Below are 23523 nucleotides of genomic sequence, written 5' to 3'. Positions count from 1 at the left end.
GGCCCAAGCCAATCCCGCTCTCTCCGAAAACAGCCTTGGTGTTCCCTGTCTATACTGGCGCCCCCTCCCAACCTCGGGGACGTAAAGCCGGTGTCGCTCCTATCTGGGAGTCCCAACACAGCATCACCCCGCTTCCCCACCCTCCAAGTGCTTTACTCTGAGCCGCGCCCACATCGGCCCGCCTCTGGTCCAGCCCGTGCCGACCCTGGTTTCAGCTCCGGGAAGGGGACACCAGTGGAGACTTTGGTGGGGAAGCTTAGCTCCCCCGCGCCACTGAAGGTCAGTGCGCACAGTCTGGTCACCCGCCGCCGCAACACCAGGCTCCAGGACCACATTTCCTAGACTTCTCGAGGGTGTCCGCGACGCTCTCGTGGCCTGCAGATCTCATTGGCCCTGGGCGGAGAAACTGGTGAACCTTGCGGTCTGGGCACCTTAACAACGGGCTCCTAAATTTGGCTGTGTAAGAGGTGGATGTGACAGTCACCCTGCGATGGAGAAGCCCACGCCCCTCTCCTCTCCATCCCAAGACTACACTCTCCAGAGGCCTCTGCGGCCACTTCCGCCCTCTCTTCCGCTCGCCCCTTAGCGTGAGGAGTTGGCGTAACAGGAACACTTCCGGCCGGTGGAGTCCGCCCATTAGGCCGGTTGGCAACGGGGTAGACAACAGTATTCGGGTCCTTCTCAAACCTCTGCTCTTGGTTCCCGAGCTTCAGCCTCAGGATCGGTAACGTGCACCCCGCGTTCCGTGAGTGCCCAATAGTCACTGCCTCGTCCACTCAGCACGTTCCCATGCTTGTCCCGGTTTTACTCACGACGACACAGTCTGCCTTAGGGACAAACCCTTACTCCGCTGCTGGGGGATATGGGCTTCACTCTCTGGCCAGAGCTTGGGGCTGAGCTTGAGGGTGCTCGGTCACCCTGGGCCCTTTCTCCAGGGGTCTAGATGGGAATTGGCTTGTGGTGGTGAATTCTGTGACACTCCCAATCCCCAGTAGTGGGGCTCTGGAGCACACCCCGCCTGCGCTTGGGAGGGGTTTTCCAACTAGGCGTGCTCTTATATCTCTTCACATCCTCAGATCTGCCTTCTGAGACTTTGCCCTTCTTCAGGGAGAGCACTCAGGAGATCAGGAGAATGGCCACGGGGCTCCTGAAAGCCAAAAAAGAGGTGAGAATTTCCGTAAAATTCCATCTTGGCTGTCAAGAGGATGAATCCATTCCCTTTTCTTGCTCTGGAGGCTGCCTTGTTGGTATTGGGCAAAGCTCTTTCCTGGTCCTGGAGGAGTGGCTTACATGGAGTTTCCCTCAACATTTCTTTCTGCTCCATCCATACTTAAGTCATCCTCGAAGTAGGTAATTGTGAACAACACACATGGAGCAATTTAAATAAAAATACAGGGACATCCAGGCTTAATTGTCCAGTGATAAGGATGAAAGGCAGGGACAGCAGAGTGGACTGTGGCCTGAAGTGGCTGGGGAGGACTTCCAGGAGAAGTAGGGCTGTTTGAACTACCCCTGCGAGTCTGGTAAATTGGAGAGTTGGTGAAGACATACCAGTGGGAGGGCAGGAAGAATGATTAGTCTGAGGCTGGGCCACTGGGCACACTGCCCTTAACACAGTGTGGGAAGATCGTATTTTAGGTTGATTTTTAAATAATGTACTGGTGAAGATACAGACTATCTTCACCAGTACATGGTATGGTCTGACCTGAATTTTACATTTAAGAGCATTTTCAGCATCTGGCAATGGGGAGATTTCACCAAAAATTCTGGATTGCTTGCCTCTCAGAAAATAAACTGCACTCTACTTTGGTGTCAGGGAATTTGAGCTGAACAGTGTCTGCATCATTTGGACAGGTCCTGCAGTCTTTTTGCTGTAGTTTCCACAGTATCCTCCATACTGAGATTGAAACCATTGAAATCTAACGTTTTGCCTGTCTCTCTCATTTTTATTACCTGCCTGGCCCCTGAAGGATTTTCGTTTTCCACCTCTGAGTCTGGGTGGCCAGGTCGAGTGCCAGGCTGAGGAGTGTAGACTTTGTCTTTGAGTAAGATAGATTTTGAAGGATGTTGAGAAGGGATTTGACATAGGAAATCAGAGCTATAGGCATATAGGAACTTAAAGGGAAACTTTCTAACCCCTGAGAATGGTGACTATGATGAGTTTGACTTAATTGAATGTGACTGATATTTATTGAGCACCAACACAGTTGCCAGGCTTGTTTACTATCATTTTTGATATGCACTAACTTGGTTATTTCAGATCTGCCTTCATTGTCTTGATTTCTTATTTTTTTTAATACATTTATTTATTTTAATTATTTATTTTTGGCTGAGTTGGGTCCTCATTGCTGTGCATGGGCCCTCTCTAGTTGCGGCGAGCGGGGGCTGCTCCTCGCCGTGGTGCACGGGCCCCTCATTGTGGTGGCTTCTCTTGTTGCGGAGCATGGGCTTTAGAGTGCAGGCTCAGTAGTTGTGGTGCACGGGCTTAGTTGCTCCGCGACATGTGGGATCCTCCCGGACCAGGGATCGAACCCGTGTCCCCTTCATTGGCAGGCGGATTCTTAACCACTGCACCACCAGGGAAGCCTTCTTGATTTATTCTTAATCCTGGTCTTCATGTTAGAGATTTACAATTTCCTAGGCATTATCAGAACAACTTCGAGAGTTCTGCATTTCTCATTTGTAAAATATTATATTCCTCTGAAAAGTGTTAGTACCAAGAATGCATAGGAAATCTGGGGCATTTCCTAAGGTAACATTGAATCTTTTGTGTGTACTTTCTTCACCACTCATAATGTTACTAGGGAAGCATTCTGATTTTCTGGGAAAAGCCAGAAATTTGTGTGAGCTGACTTTTCCTGCCCTTAATACTTTAAAAAAGAAAAAAGAAAAAAAAGCATTATGAAAACTTGATCAAAGTGCACAAGCATTTGAACTGATAAGTTGTTTAAGATGAAACCTCTGTGCCTAGAGGAGTACCTGGCACACATGATATGTTTGGTGCCTGGAGGAACCACACCTTAAAGAAATTAATTTGAAGGAACTAATAAGTAACAAGGGAGTTTCTGTTTGTTTTGATATGTTATTTGGGGCATGTAATTAACCACATATTTCAGGGTGTTTGAGGAGGATTTCCAGGTACTCTAATATGCATGACATCTGAATTACACAAAACAATTTAAGCAAATATACAGTAGGATATTAGCTATCACTGCCTGAGAGGGTAAAGCAGAATTTGTAACAAATGAGTTGGGCTGGCAGGCACATGATGTTACTAATTCTTAGTATTTTCTCCTTGATTCCATTGAACAAATTTGCTGAATGTTTACTGTTTGCAGAACTCTTGATAGACTACATTCAATGATGTGTAAAGCACGGCCTGCACACTTATGAGTCTTGCACTTTATTTTTAGATTTCTTTATCATTGGAATTTGGTTAATTTTATATACATACACACACACACACACACCCCTACATACATACATTTTGATAGACCTTAATGATAAGATGGTATTGTATTAAAGCTAGTGACATTATATCTACTCAGACCCATTTTTTAATAGATGAAGGAACAACCAACATTTATCCAACTGCAAACGATTTCTATAATAGTGCTTTGAGTGAATGATCCAATCCACTAGTTCTCAATTTGGGGGAACATTTAACTTGTTCCCAATATTTAACTGTTGCAAATAATGCTTCTGTGATCAACTTTGTGCATGAAATTCTTTTATAGATTTGTATTTATTCTCAAAACTAAAATATGACAAGGTGAGTAGAAATAAATATTTTGAAGCAGTGAGCGCTCACACCAGTTGGAGCTTTGGAACCCTGCTTGTTCTAAAACATGTGATCCTATCAATTATTTCTTCCTTTTTTGAGATTCCTTTGTTCCATCACCATGTTTCACTTTACATTGTGCAGTTTTTTTGTTTTTGTTACACTGTGCAGTGTTACATTCCCAGGGTAGACCTGCCAGTGCAGATCTTCTTCTTCTCTAATGTGAATGTTCACAATAATGTCCTGATTTGTTTCCCCATGTTGATATGTTCCTTTGCTACCCATTGCATCTGTAATCCTCACGTCCCCCAAACATTACAGTAACATCACTTTTCTGATCAAAAGTCTTCCTTCAGTGTCTCAACAACAGTGTCTTAGATATTCAGGGCAGTCTTCACTTCAAATGTGTTCTGTTTACGACATCATGTTCTGATTATTCATTCTGAAAATGTGTTTATTGCCAGCACAGTGGAGTAATCTCATATACACCTTTAATTTAGATTAGATTCACTTTTTAGGCACTTGGCTGGAAAAAGGGAGAAAAATAACTATTCAAGTCATTCAAATAAATCTATCCTCTATCACCTAATGACTTCATGCCTGGGAGGCAGTGAGAAATGGGAGGACTGAATCTGTTGCTGTCTGAATCTCTCTTAGGAGTTTGTAACAGCATGAGCATCTTGGCGATCAATTAACCTTGATCTCAAGGTTAATATTACTTGCAAAGTATTTTTCATATAACATGACTCCTTTATCAATGTATACGTTGGCCTTTGCTTCATAACAAACTACCCAAAACTTACTGACTTAAAACAAAATAATTTAGGGACTTCCCTGGTGGTCCAGTGGTTAAGACTCCGTGCTCCCAATGCAGGGGGCCTGGGTTCCATCCCTGGTCAGGGAACTAGATCCCGCATGCTGCAACAAAAGGTCCCGCATATAGCAACTAAAAGATCCCTCATGCCGCAATGAAGATCTCACACACGGCAACGAAGATCCCGAGTGCTGCGACGAAGACCCGGTGCAGCCAAATAAATAAATAAATATTTAAAAAGAAAAAAAAAATAATTTATTAGCACACAATTTGATAGGTCAGCATTTTGAGCTGGGCACAGATGGATGTTTTGCAGGTTTCACTTGTGCTCTTGTTGCTGCAGTCAGCTGGTGGTTTGACTGGGGCTGGGTGACTATCCATGCATGACAGTTACCAAGCTGGTTGTCTCAGGTGTGTTGGTTTTTCTTGGTTCTTTTCCATGTAGGCTTGGGTTTGTTCTAGAGACTCTGCTTAGGCTTGATCAAATGATGGTCTTGGGTTTCCCTACACAGCAAGAGAGAGGACAACCGCAATGGACAAGCACGTTTTAAGCCTCAGCTCGTTGTTATGTTTGCTAATGTCGCTTTGATCAAAGCAAGGCACATAGCCAAGTGCAGAGTTTTGGAAGGGACTAACACAAGGGTGTAGATATAGGGAGATGTTATACAGTGGGGTTCATTACTGTAACTACCCTCTGGTCCCAGTGATCCATGTCCTTCCCTTGTGCAAGATAAACTCACTCCCCTCCCAAGATCCCCAGAAGTTTCATCCTCAAAGTCCAGTATCATATGCATATCAGTCTGGATGTGGCTAAGGCTTCTTCAGTGAAACTCCTTTTGAGTCAGAGATGTATACTAAAAAGACAATTTATTTGGTTCCCTCTACCCCCAGCTACCCACCTAGCACACAGTGGTGAGACATGGACAGGAAAACTGCAATATACACTCCCATTCAAAAAGGGGAGGAGTTGGAGGCACATAGGAGGCCTCTTCATTTTGAACTGTCTCCAGCCCTTTTAGTCAAACTGATATGACTTATTTAGAGTATATATATATATATATTTTTTAAATTTATTTTATTTTATTTATATATTTTTGGCTGCATTGGGTCTTCGTTGCTGTGCGTGGACTTTTCCTAGTTGCGGCGAACAGAGGCTACTCTTTGTTGCAGTGCGTGGGCTTCTCATTGCAGTGTCTTCTCTTGTTGCAGAGCATGGGCTCTAGGCACGTGGTCTTCAGTAGTTGTGGGGCACAGGCTCAGTAGTTGTGGCTCATGGGCTCTAGAGCGCATGCTCAGTAGTTGTGGCTTATGGGCTTAGTTGCTCCGTGGCATGTGGGATCTTCCCGGACCAGGGCTCGAACCCATGTCCCCTGCATTGGCAGGCAGAGTCTTAACCACTGTGCCACCAGGAAAGCCCTGATATGGCTTCTTTAAAAACTCTTTGGGTTTCCCATGTATCAGATTATATTACTCTATTAAACAAAAAGCTACAATCACATTTCCTTTCCAGATAGGCCTCTCATCTTTGGGCAGGGTGTCAGTGCTGTGGGACAATACCTGTAAGAATCTCAGAAGCCCTTTTGTCTACTAGGCATCACCTTAACAATTTCAGAGGTCATAACATTTGGGTCTTTTAGCCAAACTCTTGATCTTTACCCTGAGGCCATTTCTTATTTTGAGACTCTTGCTGGCTGGAGAGACTGGAGATGTAAAACAGTTTTATTTTCCAACCCAGCAAGTCCTGGCTTGTCTATATTTCCTCTAAATTATGCTTGCAAACTGCTTAGTTGCTTCTTTAACTTTTCTCTTTCTATACATTATCATGTATAGAAGCTAGCTAGAAGCATCCAACTGAAGCTTTTAACAGGCTTTCAGGAGATCTGTTTAGTCGGATGTGAAAATTCATTAGGTATTTTTTCTTTATCCTAAATTAGTTCCCCAGACTGCTAGCTGTATTGCTACGCAGTGGGAGAGGTTTGAAATGGATCGTCCAGTTAGTGTTTACCATACCCTCCCTACATGCATGGGTCTCAGACAAAGAAACCATGAATCTTTCTAGAGCTGCAGGAATACCAGTTGTATTAAACTTGTTGAAATAATGTAGGTTGGTCTGTACCATAGCTCCTTTGTCAGAGATTTTCAGGGTATGTGTGTGTGTGTGTTTATTCTGAGGAGGATCTATAAGATCAGATCACTACAGGGACTGGGCAGGAACTTGAATGAGTGAATAGTCTTTTTCTCTCTAACATTTAATTATGAACAACTTCAAACATAAAGAAAAAAATACAAAGATTTGTACCTTGACATTCACATACCCACCACCTAGATTCAATAATGAGTATTTTGCAACATGTGCTTTACCACCTGTCTATTCACATGTGTGGTCCTCTACCATCAGTTCAAGGGTAGTATTCAAATATTGCCTTACATGCACAGTAGAGGACAGAGTTTTATATTCCTTTGACCTTTCAGACTCTCTGTAGGCTGCTACAACCTGCCTGCTCTCTTTCCCAACTAGCCACTTTTCATTCTTTATTCCCTCCCATCTCACATGCCTTGTCTGGAGTACCTAGCCTTCCTCGCTCCTTCATCCTTTGAATCCTGCCTAGCCTTTAAGACCAAGATCAAACTGCCCTCTCATGAAACCATTTCTGATCTCTGTGTCCTACAGTGACCTCTCCCTCTCCAGATTCCTCTGACCCAGTGATTTGCAACCATGACTATACATAGGAGCCCTTAAAAGTATAAAAGCCTTATCCCTGAAGAGTCTGATTTTATTGATTTGTGGTGGGACCCAGGAATCCGTAATTTAAAACACCACACAGAGAATTCCCTGGCGGTCCAGTGGTTAGGACCCGGTATTTTCACTGCCGAGGGCGTGGGTTCAGTCCCTGGTTGGGGAACTAAGATCCTGCAAGCTGCGCGGCACGGACAAAAACAAAACAAAAACCAAAAAAACCTCACCACACACTTACTGTGTGGAGCAGTCAGTTGTCTGAGTCCTTACATTTATCAACTCATCTGATCCTCAGCACAACCTGGGAAATAAGCACTGTTATTCTCAGTTCAGAGAAGAAGAAACTGAGGTGCTGAGAGGTTAACTAATTTGCCTAAGGGTACACTAGTTGGGGACAGGTAGATTCCAAATCCAGGCAGAGTGTTTTATATCCAGGCTCTTCACCACCATCCACTTCATTCCTCAGGCCTGAGCAGCTCAAGTGGCAGTGTGAGGGAGGGGAAGGAGTGAGCCCTGCCTGAAGTACACATAGTGGTGGGTTATTCATCCCCTGCCCCAGAGGCTGAGCTGCTTCATGTAGAACATAAATGCTTAGACCAAGTAGTCTCTGAAATTCTTCAAACTCAGCAAGAGGATTATTCTTTTAATGTAATGTTTATGATGTCTTCCTCCTCTTCCTGCTTAGATTTAAAGCTCCCAATGTGGAAGAACTGTTGCTTTTATCCCCCATGGCAGTGAGCCTAGCATGTTGACAGTGATAGGTGCACAATGATGCTGGCTGGATAGAGATGGGAGAGTAATGGTCTTTGAACTATTGGCATGAAGGTCATGTATGGGAGGAGAAAATTCTTTTTTTCATTGGCTGTACATTAGACAAAAGACATATTTACAAGAGAAAAACAATCGGAAATTTATTAACGTGTGCATCATGCATACACATGGGAGTACTCAGGGATGGGTAACTCAAAAGGGGTGGTTAGAACTTGAGCTTATATAGCATTTTAACAAAATAGCAATAACTTTAGAGAAGTGACAAGACAAAGGAAAAGGACTTTGAGTTTCTAGGCAGCAAATTGTGGGAAGGTTAATAATATATGGGGGAACTAATGGAAGATAAGGGCTAGTTAGTAAAGATTTGCTATGTAGATTTCTGTGGCGCCGATCCCTGGGCTGATAAGGGTCTAGAGTTGTATCTGGTGATTAATTTCTGTCCTGCTGGTAGAGAGGGGAAGGGAGACACCTTTGCAAATTTATGTTCTGCTTTTAGGCAAATGGGAGAGGGCAGAGAGCTTTTCTTGTGTCTGCTTATTAATTGCCTTCAGCTCAAAATAATCCTTATGCCAAAGTGGCATATTTTAGAGTGGTATATTCTGTTAGCCTTTATTCATCATCCATAGTCAGGTCTAGAAATCTTCTCTACCTCCTCAGGGATGCCTTTTGATCTCTCATCCTGAGGTGTGGACAAGGCAGACTCCTGGATGAGCAGAGGTGTGTTTTGTGTTAAAAGGCGTTCGTGGCGTTCGGGGATGTGGCTGTGGACTTCACCCAGGAGGAATGGAGGTTGTTGACCCCTGCTCAGAGGACCTTGCACAGGGAGGTGATGCTGGAGACTTATAACCACTTGGTCTCACTAGGTAAGAAGGGCTTCCCGTAGCACTTAAAGTCTGGCTCACAGAGTATTTTCTGTATGTCACGAAGAAAGGCTACTCACAAAGCAGCTTTGTCTTAGGGTTGGGCTTCAAAACAAAAATTTACCTTTTTCCTCAGGTGGATCTGGATTCAGTAGAGTTGAAAGCAGGTAGATTTATTCATATTGTGTATGCCACTCTGCATTTTTTTTTCTTACTTTATCTTGCCCCAAACCCAGGAGATTTTCATTCACCGTGTTAATATGCTGTTTTTCTGATCGGAGTCACCTTTTCTTACTCAACCCTTCTACTGCAGAGAGTTCACTATTCATAGGTCCTCTGTATCACCCTCTGGGTTTCCCTCACCATTTTGGCTCTGAGTTCTGGAATGTCCCCTTGAGCTCATAACCAAGAGTCTCCTTTTTTTCTTTCCTTATGAGCAGAAATTCCATTTTCCAAACCAAAACTCATTTCTCAGCTGGAGCGAGGGGAAGAGCCCTGGATAGAGGAGAGACAACGTCCGCTGGTTCTCCGTCCAGGTGAGTGTGACACAGGATAGTTGGAACCGTCTGCAGCATGGCAGGTAGGGAAGGATGAGGCATCTCTCAAGTACTGGGAGGAAGCTCTTTTCTAGGCCCCTAGGTCCCTGGTAAGGCTGCCTGGCATGACCTCTTTTCCAGAATATCATCTTCAGTTAAGGGAGGGACTTTCCTGGTTTCCTTGTCGCTTCCCTCCACCAGGAAGCCTCCCTTCCTCTCACTTGGCATTGTTTTCTGCGGGGGATACTTGTGACCAGTTCAGTCTGCTGCCATTTTCAGAAGTGGGCTTCATCCTATTTATTTTTGACTTGATATTTGGAAATTACTTCAAAATTACAGAAAATTTTCAAAAATAAAAATAGTACAAAGAACATTCTTATGTCCTCTACACATACACATATATGTATAAATATATATGGCATATATGTTTTTATAAAATGGCATCATAAAATCACCTACTAATATTTCACCCAGTTTGCTTTATCATTGTCTTGTGTGTCTCTTGTGTGCATGCTCTCCCTTCTCCCTCCACCGTACGTATGTGTATGTATTTATGTATATGTTTATGTATATATATTTGTGTGTGTGTGTATATGTAGGTTCATATGTGGATGTATGTTAAAAGATTTTCTAAGAATGGTGATATTCTCATATAACCACAGTACAGCTATCAACTTCAGTAAACTTAACTTCAACACAATAATTTTATCTAATACCTATCATCTACCTCTCATAATTGTCAGTAGACACAGTAATATTTTTTCCTCTCCAGAACATGACCCAGTAGTGCATTTACATGGCATATCTATTTAGTCTCTCTTAATATAGACCATTTCAATACCTTTCTTTAGAAGTATACAGTTCCACAGCTCCTTTTTTAACAGCTTCATTGAGTTATAACTTATATACCATAATCTACTTATTGTAAGTGTACAGTTCAATTATTTTGAGTAAACTTTTAGAGTTGTATGATTATCACATCCACACAACTTTAGAACATTTCATCACTCTAAAAAGTTACCTTGTGCCCATTTGCATCTATTTCTCCTCCCATTTGAGCTCCAGGAAACCAATGGTATGCTGTCTCTATAGATTTGCTGTTTCTGGACATTTTATATAAATGGTCTCATAAAATATATATTTGTCTTTGTATCTGGCTTCAATACATAATGTTTTTGAGGTTCATCCATGTTGCAGCATGTACTGGTAATTCATTCCTTTCTATTGCCATATAATATTCCATTGTATTGATATGCCACATTTTGTCTAGCTATTCACAGGTTGATGTGAATTGGATTGTCCACTTTTTGGTTATTGTGAATAGTGCTGCTAGGAATAGTCATGTACCAGTCTTGATGTGGACATATGTTTTCATTTCTCTTGGGTAGATAACTAGGAGTAGAATTTCTGGATTGTATGGTATGTTTATGTTTAACCTTTTAAGAAACTGCATAATTATCTTCCCAAGTGGCTGTACATTTCTATTAGCATTTATGTTTTACATTTCTATTATGTTTATATTTTCTATTTTTGCATTTTCTAGTAGCAGTGTTTTAGAGTGTCAGTTTCTCTACATCCTTGTCAGCACTTGGAATTGTCTCTAATTTTGATTACAGACATTCTAGTGGGTATGTAGTGGTATTGCATTGTGGTTCAATTTGCATTTCCCTAATGACTGATAATGTTAATCTTTTCATGTGCTTATTAACCATTTGCATATCTTCTTTGGTGAAATAGCTACTCAGTTCTTTTGCCCATTTTTAAGTTGGATTGTTTGTCTTCTTTTTGAGTTGTAAGAATTTTTCATATATTCTAGACACAAGTCCTATATCAGATACGGGATTTTCAATTATTTTCAACTATGAAATGAAGTTTCAGAAAAAAGACAAGTCTGTGGATTGTCTTTTCATTCTCTTAATGGTGTCTTTTCAAGCATAAAGGCTTTAAATTTTGATGATGTTCAATTTAACAATTTTCTAATGGATTGTGCTTTTTGTGGTATAACTAAGCAGTTTGCTTAACTCGAGGCCACATAGATTTTCTTCTTTGGTTTCTTCTAGAAGTTTTATACTTTTAGCTTTTACACTTAGGGCTGTGATCCATTTTTAGTTAGTTTTTATGTGTCATGTGAGGTGAAAGTCTAAATTCATATTCTTGCATATGAATATTCAATTGTCCTGGCAGTATTTGTTAAAAATAGTATGCTTGACGTAGAGAATGGACTTGAAGGCACGGGGAGGGGGAAGGGTAAGCTGGGATGAAGTGAGAGAGTGGCATGGACATATATACACTACCAAATGTAAAATAGATAGCTAGTGGGAAATGGCCACATAGCACAGGGAGATCAGCTCGGTGCTTTGTGACCACCTGGAGGGGTGGGATAGGGAGGGAAGGAGGGAGACGCAAGAGGGAGGAGATGTGGGGATGTGTGTATATGTGTGGCTGATTCACTTTGTTATAGAGCAGAAACTAACACACCATTGTGGGGCAATTGTGCTCCAATGAGGGTGTTAAGAAAAAAAAAATAGTATGCTTTCCCTCATTTAATTGCCATGGCTCCTTTGTCGAAAATCAGTTGACTGTAAATGATTCATTTCTGGACTCCTAATTTTGTTCCATTGATCTCTATGTTTCTTCATATGACAACAGCACACTATCTTCATTACTGGGGTCTTATAAAGTTTTGAGGTTGAGGAGTGTAAATACTCTAACTTTTTCAAAATTATTTTGGCTATTCTATGTTTTTTGAATTGACACATAAATTTTGGGGTCAGATTGTCAATTTCTACAAAACAAAACAAGCTTACTCTCGTTTTGATAGGGTTTGCATTGAATCTATCAATCAATTTAGGGAGAATCATCCTTTTAATAATATCGAGTCTTCTAATCTATGGTTGTCTATTTAGGACTTTAATTTCTCTCAGCAATGTTTTAAAATGTTCGCCTTATATGTCTTGTGTCAAATTTATTCCTCAATATTTTATTATTATCTATGTTATTGTGAATGGTATTGTTTTCTTAATTTCATTTGTAGAATGTTCATTGCTAGTATGTAGAAATACAATTGATTTTTGTGTTTTGAGCTTTTATCATATTACCTTACTAAATACAATGATTACTTACTGTCTCTTTATTGAGGATTCCTTGGAATTTTGTACGTCCTGGATCATATAATCTGTGAACAAAAGAGAGGTTTACTTCTTCCTTTCCAATTTAGATGTCTTTAACTTCTCCTCTTCCTTGTTCTGCTACTCCCCTCCTTCAGCCTTTTGGCTAGAACTTCCAGTGCAGTGTAGAATGGAGTTGTTGATAACAGACATTCTTGTCTGGTTTCTGAACTTAGAGGAAAATATTCAGTCTTTTATCATTAAATATTATGTTAGCTGTAGGTTTTATATAGATGCCCTTTATCAGGTTGAGGAAGTTCCATTCAATTCCTAGTTTGTAGAGTATTTTTACTAAGAATGGGTATTGGATTTTGTTAGATATTTCTGCATCTGTTGAGATGTTCATGTAGTTTTTGTCTTTATTTTGTTAGTATGGTGTATTTCATTAATTGATTTTCAGATGTTAAATGAGCTTTGCATTCCTGGAATAAATCCTACTTTATTATAATGTATAATTCTCTTTGACTAGCTGCTGGATTTAGTTTGCTAATATTTTGTTAAGGATTTTTTTCACCTCTGTTCATGAAGGGTATTTATCTGTATTTTACTTTCTTTTTGATATCTTTGTCTGCTCTGGTATCAGGATAATGACTACATATAATGAGTGGTGAAATTTTCTGTCCTCTATTTTTTGTAAGAACTTGTGAAGAATTTGTATCATTTCTTCTTTAAATATTGGTTAGAATCCCCCAGTGAAGACACTTGAACAAGGACTTGTCTTTGTGTGAAGACTTTTAATTACTAATTCAGTCTTGTTACTTGTTACAGGTCTATTCAGATATTCTAGTTTTTATTGAGTTAGTTTTGATAGTTTGTGTTTTTCTAGAATTTTTCTGTTTTGCCTTTGTTGTCCAGTTGTTGGCATAAAGTTGTTTATACTACTCCCTTTTAATCCTTCTAATTTCTGTGAGGTCAGTAATGATGTTCCCTCTTTCTTTCTTGATTTGGTAATTTCTGTCTTCTCTATTTTTTCTTGTTCATTCTAGCTAAAGATTGTTCAATTTTGTTGATCTCTTCAAAAATCAACTTTTAATTTCATTGATTTTCTCTACTCATTCTAGTTTTCTATTTGATTAATTTTTTATAAATGTGTATTATTTCTTTCCTTCTGCTTATTTATTAATTTGCTCTTTTTGTAATTTCTTAAGATAGAAACTTAGACAGTTGATTTGAAACCATTCTTCTTCCTTAATGCAGGCATTTAAAGCTATAAATCTCTCTCTAATCACTTCTTTAGCGATATCCCATAAATTTTATTATGCTGGGTTTTGTTTTCATTCTGTTCAAAATACGTTTCAATTTTTCTTCTGATTTCTTCTCTGTCCCTGAGTTACTTAGAGGTATCTTGTTTAATTTCTACATATTTGTGGATTTTCCATCTTTCTTTCATTTGTTGATTTCTAATTTCATTCCTTTGTGGTAGAAAAACATGCTTTATATAACTTTAATGTTTTTAAGTTTATTGATATTTGTTTTTTGGCCTAGCATATGATCTGTTCTGAAGAATGGTCTATGTGCACTTAAAAAGAATATGCATTCTGCAGTCATTGGATGGAATGTTCCATACATGTCAGTTTGGTCAAGTTGGTTTATTAAGTTTTCTGTATCCCTGGAGATTTTCTGTCTAGTTGTTTCTATTATTGAGAATAGAATAGTGAAATTTCCAATTATTGTTGAATTATCTAATTCTTCTTTTAGTTCTGTAAGTTTTTGTTTCATGCATTTTGGGGCTCTGTTTTTAGTTGTGGATACCTTTATAATTGTTTTATTTTTCTGATTTATTGCCCTTTTGTCTTTATGAAATACCCCTCTTTTTGTCTAGCAATAATCCTTGTCTTGAAATCTATTTTGTCTACTATTAATATAGTAGCCATTCCAATTCCCTTGTGATTACTGTTTGCACGGTATATCTTTTTTCATCCTTTTAACTTTTAACCTACTTGTGTTTTTGGATCCAGAATGTGTCCCTTGTAAATAGCACATTGTTTGATATTGCTTTTTTAATCTAGTGGGATAATCTCTGCCTTTTGTTTGGAGTGTTCAGTTTGTTCATATTTAATATAATTATTGATATGGTTTAAATCTGTCATTTTGCTATTTATTTTTAATATGTCTCATGTCTTTATTTCTCTAGCCCCTTTTATGGCTTTTTTTTTTTTTTAATTTAAGTGTACTATTTTAATTTCACTCTTGATTTTAAATTTGTTTTGGAGTTATTTCTTAATGCTACTCTAGGAAATAAAATATGCACCTTAATTTATCACAGTCTACCTCTAATTAATACTAACTTAGTTCAAGTAAAATATTTATACATATATTATAAAGCCCACAATATTGTGTTATATTTATTGCCTTTTATAATAGTTTTTTGTATTTTAGAGAAATTAAGAGGAAAATATACATATGTTATCTTTTATATTTACCCACATATTTACCAGTTTCAGTGGCCTTTATTTCTTTCTTTTCTTTTCTTGTTTTTGATCCTGCCACATGGCATGCGGGATCTTAGTTCTCTGACCAGGGATCAATCCTGCGCCCCCCACAGTGGAAGCACGGAGTCTTAACCACTGCATTGCCAGGGACATCCCTTGGTGGCCCTCATTTCCTCTTGTGGATTTGAGTTAGTGTCTCGTGTCATTTCTTTTCAACCTGAAGGACTTACTGAGTATTTCTTATAAGGCATGTTTGCTATCAACAGATACTCTGAGTATTTGTTAATCTGAGAATATCTTTATATCGATTTCTCTTTTTTTTTTGGCTGCATCATGTGGCTTGTGGGATTGTGGGATTTTAGTTCCCTGACCAGGGATTGAACCTGGGCCCTCAGCAGTGAGAGCTTGGAGTCCTAATCACTGGACCTCCAGGGAATTCCCTCAATTTCACTTTTGATGCATAGTTTTGTGAGAATAGAATTCTTCATAGATAGAAGTCTTTTCTCTTTTATTTCAGCACCTTAAATACATTATTCCACTGCCTTCTGGTCTCCATTGTCTTTGATGAGAAGTTAGCACTAGTCATATTGTTTTTCCCCTTGTACATGTTGAGTCATTTTTCCTTTGCTGTTTTTTTTTTTAATTAATTAATTAATTTATTTATTTATGGCTGTGTTGGGTCTTCGTTTCTGTGCGAGGGCTTTCTCTAGTTGCGGCAAGTGGGGGCCACTCTTCATCACAGTGCGCGGGCCTCTCATTGCGGAACACAGGCTCCAGACACGCAGGCTCAGTAATTGTGGCTCACGGGCCTAGTTGCTCCGCGGCATGTGGGATCTTCCCAGACCAGGGCTCGAACCCGTGTCCTCTGCATTGGCAGGCAGACTCTCAATCACTGCACCACCAGGGAAACCCTCCTTTGCTGTTTTCAAGATTTCCTTTTTGTCTTTTTTTTTCTGATAGTCAACATTTTGGCTATGATGTGTCTAGCTAGGATCTCTTTGTGTTTATTTTGGGGTTTGTTGAGCTTCTTGGATCTGTAGATTGTTTTCCATCAAATTTGGAAGTTCTTTTTTTTTTTTTTAATTTGGAACTTTTAAGCCATAATTTCTTCAGATTTTTTTTCTGCTCTTTTCTCTCTGTCTTCTCCTTCCTGAGTTACCATTACACATAGGTTTGGTTTACCTGATGGTGTCTTACAGGTTTCTGGGGCTCTTTATTTTTCTTCAGTCTTTCTTTAACTCTGTCCTTCTGTTTTAGGTAATTTCTATTGATTTATCTTCAGGTTCACTGGTTCTGTTACAAAGTCAAATATGTTGTGGTATCTCTCTAGTAACTTTGTAATTGTAGTTATTTTACTTTTTATTTTCATAATTTCCTTTTGTTTCTTATTAATTGTTTCTGTTCTTTATTGAGATTCTCCATTTTAAGTTGTTATCATACTTACCTTTAATTTTTCACACATTGTTTTCTTTAGTTCTTTGAATATATTCATAGTATCAGCTTTGAACTCTTTTTTTTTTCCCCCTATATCAGCATCTGGGCCCACTCAGCAACAGTTTCTATTGGCTGCAATTTTTTCCCTAGGTATGTGTCACTCTTTCCTGTTCCTTTGAAAACTGGATATTTTAGATATTATATTGTAGCCATACAAAAAACAGGTTGCAGGCTGGATTATAAAAAATAGATCTTGGGAAGTATGGCTGAATGGGAGACAGCTTGTGATGTGAACATATTATGAATGACCAGTGGGCAAAGCAAAGTGGCCTAGGCAACCCTACCTATGACTGCTTTGACTAAAAACATTCTTTATTCAGCAGGATCAAAGCTAGAAATTCAACCTTGTCCCTCCTGTCCTCTGGCATTCTCTAGTCAGCAAGCCCTCAGCCAACATGTGTGGCTCAGTCATCTCCCTCAGTTTTTCTCAAGTTTATGTGCAGGAAATCATCTCCATTCAGGGAAACAATATTCAGAAGATCAGAAACAGCAGCAGGAGCAACTCTTTGATCAAACCTGCTCAAGAAACAAAGCAGAAATTCAAGAGAGAGAAGAAGATTCCAAGCTTTTGTTTGGGAGAGTAAGTAAAAGCAGCACTTCAAAGGCATTGTCCAGAACCCTGGAAGAACAGCCAGTAAGGCCCAAGGAAGACAACACAGTGGTGGACATAGGGCCCAGCCCTTCCCAGAGGACAAACCTTGAGGAAACAGACAAAATATTACATGGTTTAGAAGTCTCAGGATTTGGAGCAATCAAATATGGAGAGTTTGGGCTAGGCTTTATCAAGGAGTCAAACCAGCTCAGCCTCCAGAAGACACACACAGGGGAGACCCCTTACATGTACACTGAGTGGGGACAAAGCTTTAGCAGTATGTCAGTCCTCATCAAAAACCAGAGGACACACTCTGGGGAAAAGCCTTATGTGTGCAGGGAATGTGGACGAGGCTTTACCTGGAAGTCAAACCTCATCACACACCAGAGGACACACTCAGGGGAGAAACCGTATGTGTGCAAGGAGTGTGGACGAGGCTTTACTTGGAAATCAAACCTCTTCACACATCAGAGGACACACTCAGGGGTCAAGCCTTATGTGTGCAAGGAATGTGGGCAGAGCTTTAGCCTGAAGTCAAACCTCATCACACACCAGAGGGCACACTCTGGGGAGAAGCCTTACATTTGCAAGGAATGTGGACATGGCTTTCGCCAGCATTCACACCTCATCAGACATAAGAGGACACATTCAGGAGAGAAGCCTTATGTTTGCAAGGAGTGTGAGCAAGGCTTTAGCCAGAAGTCACACCTCATTAGACACTTAAGGACACACACAGGAGAGAAACCTTATGTGTGCACAGAATGTGGGCGTCACTTTAGCTGGAAATCAAACCTCAAGATACACCAGAGGACGCACTCAGGGGTTAAACCTTATGTGTGCCTGGAATGTGGGCAGTGCTTTAGCCTGAAGTCAAACCTCAACAAACACCAGAGGTCACACACAGGGGAGAAGCCATTTGTATGCAGGGAGTGTGGGAGAGCCTTTACCCGGAAATCAACCCTCATCACACACCAGAGGACACACTCAGGGGAGAAGCCATTTGTATGCACAGAGTGTGGGCGAGGCTTTAATGATAAGTCAACCCTCATCTCACACCAGAGGACACATTCAGGGGAAAAGCCTTTCATATGCAGGGAGTGTGGTAGAAAGTTTAGCCAGAAGCCAAACCTGTTTAGGCACAAGAGGGCACACTCAGGGATTATACCCTTTGTGTGCAGGGAGTGTGGACAAGGCTTTTGTGATAAGTTAACTCTCATTACACACCAGAGGGCACACTCGGGGGGGAAGCCTCATGTATGCAGGGAGTGTGGGCAAGGCTTTAGCCGGCAGTCACATCTTATTAGACATCAGAGGATCCATTCAGGAGAGAAGCCTTATATTTGTAGGAAGTGTGGGCGAGGCTTTAGTCGGAAATCAAACCTCATCAGACATCAGAGGACACACTCAGGATAGAAACCTTGTGTGGACAAGTAGTGAAACCTTTAGCCAATAGTCACACTGCATGAGACACCAGAAGTCCCACCCAGGGCTGTAGCTTTAGTAATAAGTCAGCCATTGCCAGACACTAAAGTAGAGACATCTTATGTGTGATGGGGGTGTTCACGAGACTAATGGTAAGGGTCAGCATCTCCAATCCACCTGAAGGAGAATTGCTGGCCCATTTTCAGGGGCTCTGGCTTTCCCTAGTGGGGATGGTAGGTTGTGGAAGGTCTCTCAGGTAACTTGATGGAGAGAATACTTATTAAGTAGGTTGAAATTAGAGAATTGATACTATTCCAATATCATTTCCCAAGTATACTTGAACACTCCTTCCACAGTAACCTGGATGTTACAAAAACAGCAATTCTAGAATCCATCTCTTGATGTCTGTCTTACCTTCTGAGAACAAGAGACAGAAACCATGGCTGATTTAATCTTGGTTCCACAGAGCATGACCCAGCAGAGTCAGCTTCAGGGAGAGTTTGGAAAATGGTCAACTCATGGGGACAGAGATAGTGCTTGGGTAGAAGGTTTTATTATACAAAAGGCTGACAGGTAAGAAAGATTGTAGGCATCCTAGCTTTAAGTTTGAGAAGAGGTGTCCATTTTTGGAAATATCGTATCTTTGCTTGCTTCCTGGGGCTGTCTCTGGTTTTCAGGTTGAATCCATACTGAAAATGTTTTTATTGACTAGTGTTTTTAGACTAGAAATGTACTATGTAGTGTTATGAAGAAAGTATGTACACATATACAGAAATACAAAATAAAATTACTTTCTATTCTTCTTTGAGTTACCATACAGCATCCCATTAGTAATTATTTGGTTTAAATTTTTCCAAACATTGTAAAATATACTACTTTTTTGGTTGAGAATACTCTTTGAAAATGGCAGTGTCCCACAAATTCATTTAGAGTCGTGTCCCAAGGCCCAGTTTCTTTTCATGAAACTTGACTAAATGACTGTGAATTTTATCTGGAAAATAAGTTTTCTAAGAACAGGCAGGAAAATATAGAAATTGTATAATAACTTCTCTTTTTATCTCTGTACAGGTATTTAGAATAGATTTGAAAACATAAAAGAACAAAGTATATGAGTATTTAGAAAGTGGTGATGTAGGATTTAAAGTACAATACTCAGTGGTTGGGTCATTGGCTTTCAGTTTAGGGAAAAAATAAACATAGGTCCCAAAGTCTCGATATCCAAAGGAGTTTGAGTTAGAGAATCACTATCTCAAATAACATGAGGTGTAAGAGTCATAATTTTTGTTCAAAATCTAAGTTTGAGTGGAGTGAGCAGAACCTGGTGAAAAATTATGAAATACTATCTTAAATGGAGCAGCTGGCATGGCCTGCCCTTCTTAGCCCTCCCCATGGTAAATCCTGGCCTCATGCTCTTACATTTTCTCAACAGAAAAATACCTTTTGAGTTTTAATCTCTTTAAGTCTTAGAACTTAATTACTCTTTTCCATAAAATCATGTCACAAAAATAAAGATTCCAAAATTAAACATGTACCTTTCACCAGTTTTTTAGCTTTCAGAAGGAATATTTCAGTTTTCAGTGTAATTGCTTCATAAAAAATAAAAGATTTTGCCTTAAATTGTTTAAAACTCTCAACAGGAAAAAATAGAGCACTGCTGGTATATGAAGATTTAAATAGATTCAAAGGGATACAAACTCTGGGAAACATTTCTATGGAGCAGCAACCAAACAGAAAGATCTGGAAATGTTCTGAGAAATAGGTAGAAGTCCCATCCTTTCACCCTGCCCAAGCCCACCTCTACTGATTCTTAAACCCACATCAGGCCTTCTGCTTAGAACCTCTCAGAAGAGACAGAATTAGGACAGGTAACCTGAGTTGTCTGCCTGGGCCTAGCATTAAAATCTGTGTGCAAATTTGGAAACTGATTAGGAGGCAAACACCACGTGGTATTCAGATATGTGAATCCTCTCAGTCTTGGAGGTTTTTTTTTGTTTTGTCTTTCAATCTGTGTCTGGACTATCCATGCAGTAGTGCCCCATATTTCATAACCCGAGGTGACAGTTGTAGATGTTTAAAACAGACAGAAAATGTGCCCCAGAGCAACCACTGCCCATCCTACCAATCCTATGGTAAGTAGTAGCCTATACTGCAGAAAATTTTGAAGAAAAGATGATGAACAGTATGAAACAATGAATATTGCTTCAAATCCGTTAAGCCTGTTATGGTCACCATTGAAATGTTCCATTTTAAAAGGGGTAGCAGTAAATTTTAATGTAATTGTTTCATTTAATTCTAATTCTAATTTATTATTATGGATCAGTGGTTCCCTAAGTATGGTCAGAGGATGTTTGGGGGCCCTTTCAAGTGACCTGCATGGTCAAAACAAATTTCATTATAACACTAAGACATTACTTGCTCTTTTCTGTTGTGCTGAAATTTGCATTGATGGTGCAAAAACAATTGTGGATAAAACTGCTGGGCTTCTAGCATGAATCAAGGCAGTGTCACCAAACTGTACTACTAGTATTATTGTATTTTTTACCACCCCCTACTGTGGTAAAAAAAAAATGCAAGTTCCACTTAAGAAAGTTCTTCATAAAAAAGTAAAAATTAATTTTGTTAAATCTTGACCTTTGGGTACAACATTTTAAAATTATACTGTTAATTTTGAGATAACTGTAGATTCACACACAGTTGCAGGAAATTATATAGGGAGAGCCCATGTACTCTTTACTCACTTTACTCCAATGGTAATGTCTTACAAAATGATACTATAATATCACAACCACGATACTAAAATTGATATGTACACATCTTTTAAAAACTTTACGTGATGAAAAGAGAAATACACATAAAGTCCTTCATGCTGAGGTATGAAGTTGTTTCAAGGAAGTGCACTTCAATGATTGATTTGTGAGCTGAACCAGCTACCTTTTTATGGACACCAATTTTATTTGAAAGATTAGCTGACAAATTTTGAGTAAGGTGACTCAGACTTGGATATTTGGTAGACATTTGTAAAAAAATGAAATGATTTTTTAAAACAGTAAAGAAAACTGACAGTAATTTTGTTAATTTGACTTTCAAGCAAAAAATTAGAATATTGAAAAACAAGTTATCTGCCACCATGAACTTGACAGTTTCCCAATACTTAACTCCTTTGTGATGAGATTGGGGATGATTTTAATGAATGTGATTTTATAATACCATATAATGAAATATGTTGATGGAAGATCTGCCTAATTCATTGAACCAGTATTTTCCAAACAATTAGCACATAATGCTGCAAAATCATCTGTGGGTATATTAAAGTATAAGACAGACAAATGGATTTCAAGAGATAAAAGCCAGATTCCACATCATAAGTAACCTTTAAGAAATTACCACTTGTTGATTTTTGGTGTAGTGTCAAAGGATAATGTTGATAATTACCTGAAAAGGCTATTAAAACACTCCTCCATTGTCTAACTCTATATCTATGTCAGGCCAGATTTTATTTATGTCAACAGGTTAAGTGCAGGAGCACATATAAAATACCAGCTATATTCTATTAAACTGGACATTAAAGAGATTTGCAAAAATATAAAACAATGCCACTCTTCTCACTTTTTTTTTTTTTATGGTGGAATATATTCACACCCAAGTGAAAGTGAAACACTTTACTTTTCCCCTTTATGTGTGTTGTTTCTAGATGTTTATAGTCTGTAACCCACACAGAAAATACTACACACACACACACATCAGAAAAAAAGTTGCATGTTATAATACCTAACATACTATTAACATCTATGCTTTATATAGTTTAAACTAGGCATAGAAGAAACAAATGCAAAGAAAATACTTAACACCTACTGACAGATATAAACCTACAATCTGAGGTATGCTGCTCTATGTAGACAGAACACAAACTTGGGGCATATTCACTTCTAGAACTAAATGATATAATTAATCTCCTTCATGCTTTTGGCTATGTCTCTTTCTGACTATACTTGGCAATTTTTTTTTCTATTTTTTAAATCAAAGAAGCAGCTTTATGCTTTTAATCATTTCTTCAGTGTGTCTTTTTTATTTTATATTTTGTTAATTTCTGTTACTATTTACTAATCTCAAGCTAATTTCTTTTTATTGTATTGATTTTTCAAGCTTATTTAATCATAATTTGGTTTATTTATCTTCCTTTTTACTGTTCTGAAAGTCAATTCATTTCTAAGTGGCATATAATTTTCATTTTTATTTTCTCTTTTAGACAAGAATTACTGTTTTAAAGAGTGCTTACAAATGGCTAGATGGACATATTCATTTTTACAACATCCTAGTATTTAGCTTTTTATTTTGTGATTTCTTCCATTTTAATTCATAAAGTTCAGTTTTGAATGTGATCAAGCTGTGTATCATAAAGCAAGTATTTAATGTGTGAGTGTGTATATCTATTTTAATAATATGCCAAAATTAACACAAACGGTTATAAAATTTGATATTTTTCTATATAGTTATTTTATTCTCCTGTTGTTTTATATTAATGATCTGTATTTTAATTTATTAATTTATATTATATGTTTAACACATGTAAAATTAAATCTGTGATATAAATGTAGGTATAAATATTATTAATAGAACAAATGCCATTGTGTTCACCCCAGCAGAAGAAATAAGCCTTAATTATTTTTAAAAACATAGTATTTCCATTTCTGTAAGTGATATAATAAATAAATTTATGATCATGTTAGGAAGCATTTCTTCATGTATATCAATCAAATTTTGCTTAACATATTTCAAAGCTGTTTTATTTAGACCTGTAGAAATTAATAACATTTCTTCTTGATGAATTTTTCCCTTTTAAAACCCATTCAGTGCTTCTAATTAGTCTGCTCTCAATATTGTTGCACTTGTCTTTTTTGGTAGTATTTACTTTTCTCA

The 23523-nt window shown here is 38.8% G+C and overlaps 1 protein-coding gene across 9 annotated transcripts; it reads left to right on the top strand.

The window, feature by feature from the left end:
* Positions 1 to 628: 628 nt before the first annotated feature.
* Positions 629 to 22914, top strand: ZNF875 (zinc finger protein 875). Of its 9 annotated transcripts, none has more exons than XM_059906226.1 (6): positions 629 to 724; positions 1108 to 1165; positions 8840 to 8966; positions 9404 to 9499; positions 16632 to 16682; positions 16913 to 22914. In XM_059906226.1, exons 2-6 carry the CDS (start codon positions 1133 to 1135, stop codon positions 18595 to 18597), a joined length of 1992 nt encoding a protein of 663 aa, XP_059762209.1. In that variant the 5' UTR covers positions 629 to 724; positions 1108 to 1132; the 3' UTR covers positions 18598 to 22914. The 9 variants fall into 9 exon arrangements, with proteins under 9 accessions (XP_059762209.1, XP_059762208.1, XP_059762207.1 ...); XM_059906225.1 differs by having other exon boundaries at positions 1077 to 1165; XM_059906224.1 differs by having other exon boundaries at positions 629 to 745.
* Positions 22915 to 23523: the final 609 nt, after the last annotated feature.

This window comes from Balaenoptera ricei, chromosome 19 (assembly GCF_028023285.1).
Source record: "Balaenoptera ricei isolate mBalRic1 chromosome 19, mBalRic1.hap2, whole genome shotgun sequence".
In the NCBI taxonomy this organism is placed as follows: domain Eukaryota; kingdom Metazoa; phylum Chordata; class Mammalia; order Artiodactyla; family Balaenopteridae; genus Balaenoptera; species Balaenoptera ricei.
Note: the sequence above shows the minus strand (reverse complement) of the source record. Positions and strands in the feature narration are given on the sequence as shown.

Coding starts and splice junctions, on each gene's coding strand:
- ZNF875 (XM_059906226.1), top strand. CDS start 1,133: ATGGCCACGGGGCTCCTGAAAGCCAAAAAAGAG. Junction 8,967..9,403: donor TAACCACTTGGTCTCACTAG/GTAAGAAGGGCT, acceptor CCTTATGAGCAG/AAATTCCATTTTCCAAACCA. Junction 16,683..16,912: donor GGCTGCAATTTTTTCCCTAG/GTATGTGTCACT, acceptor TTCTTTATTCAG/CAGGATCAAAGCTAGAAATT.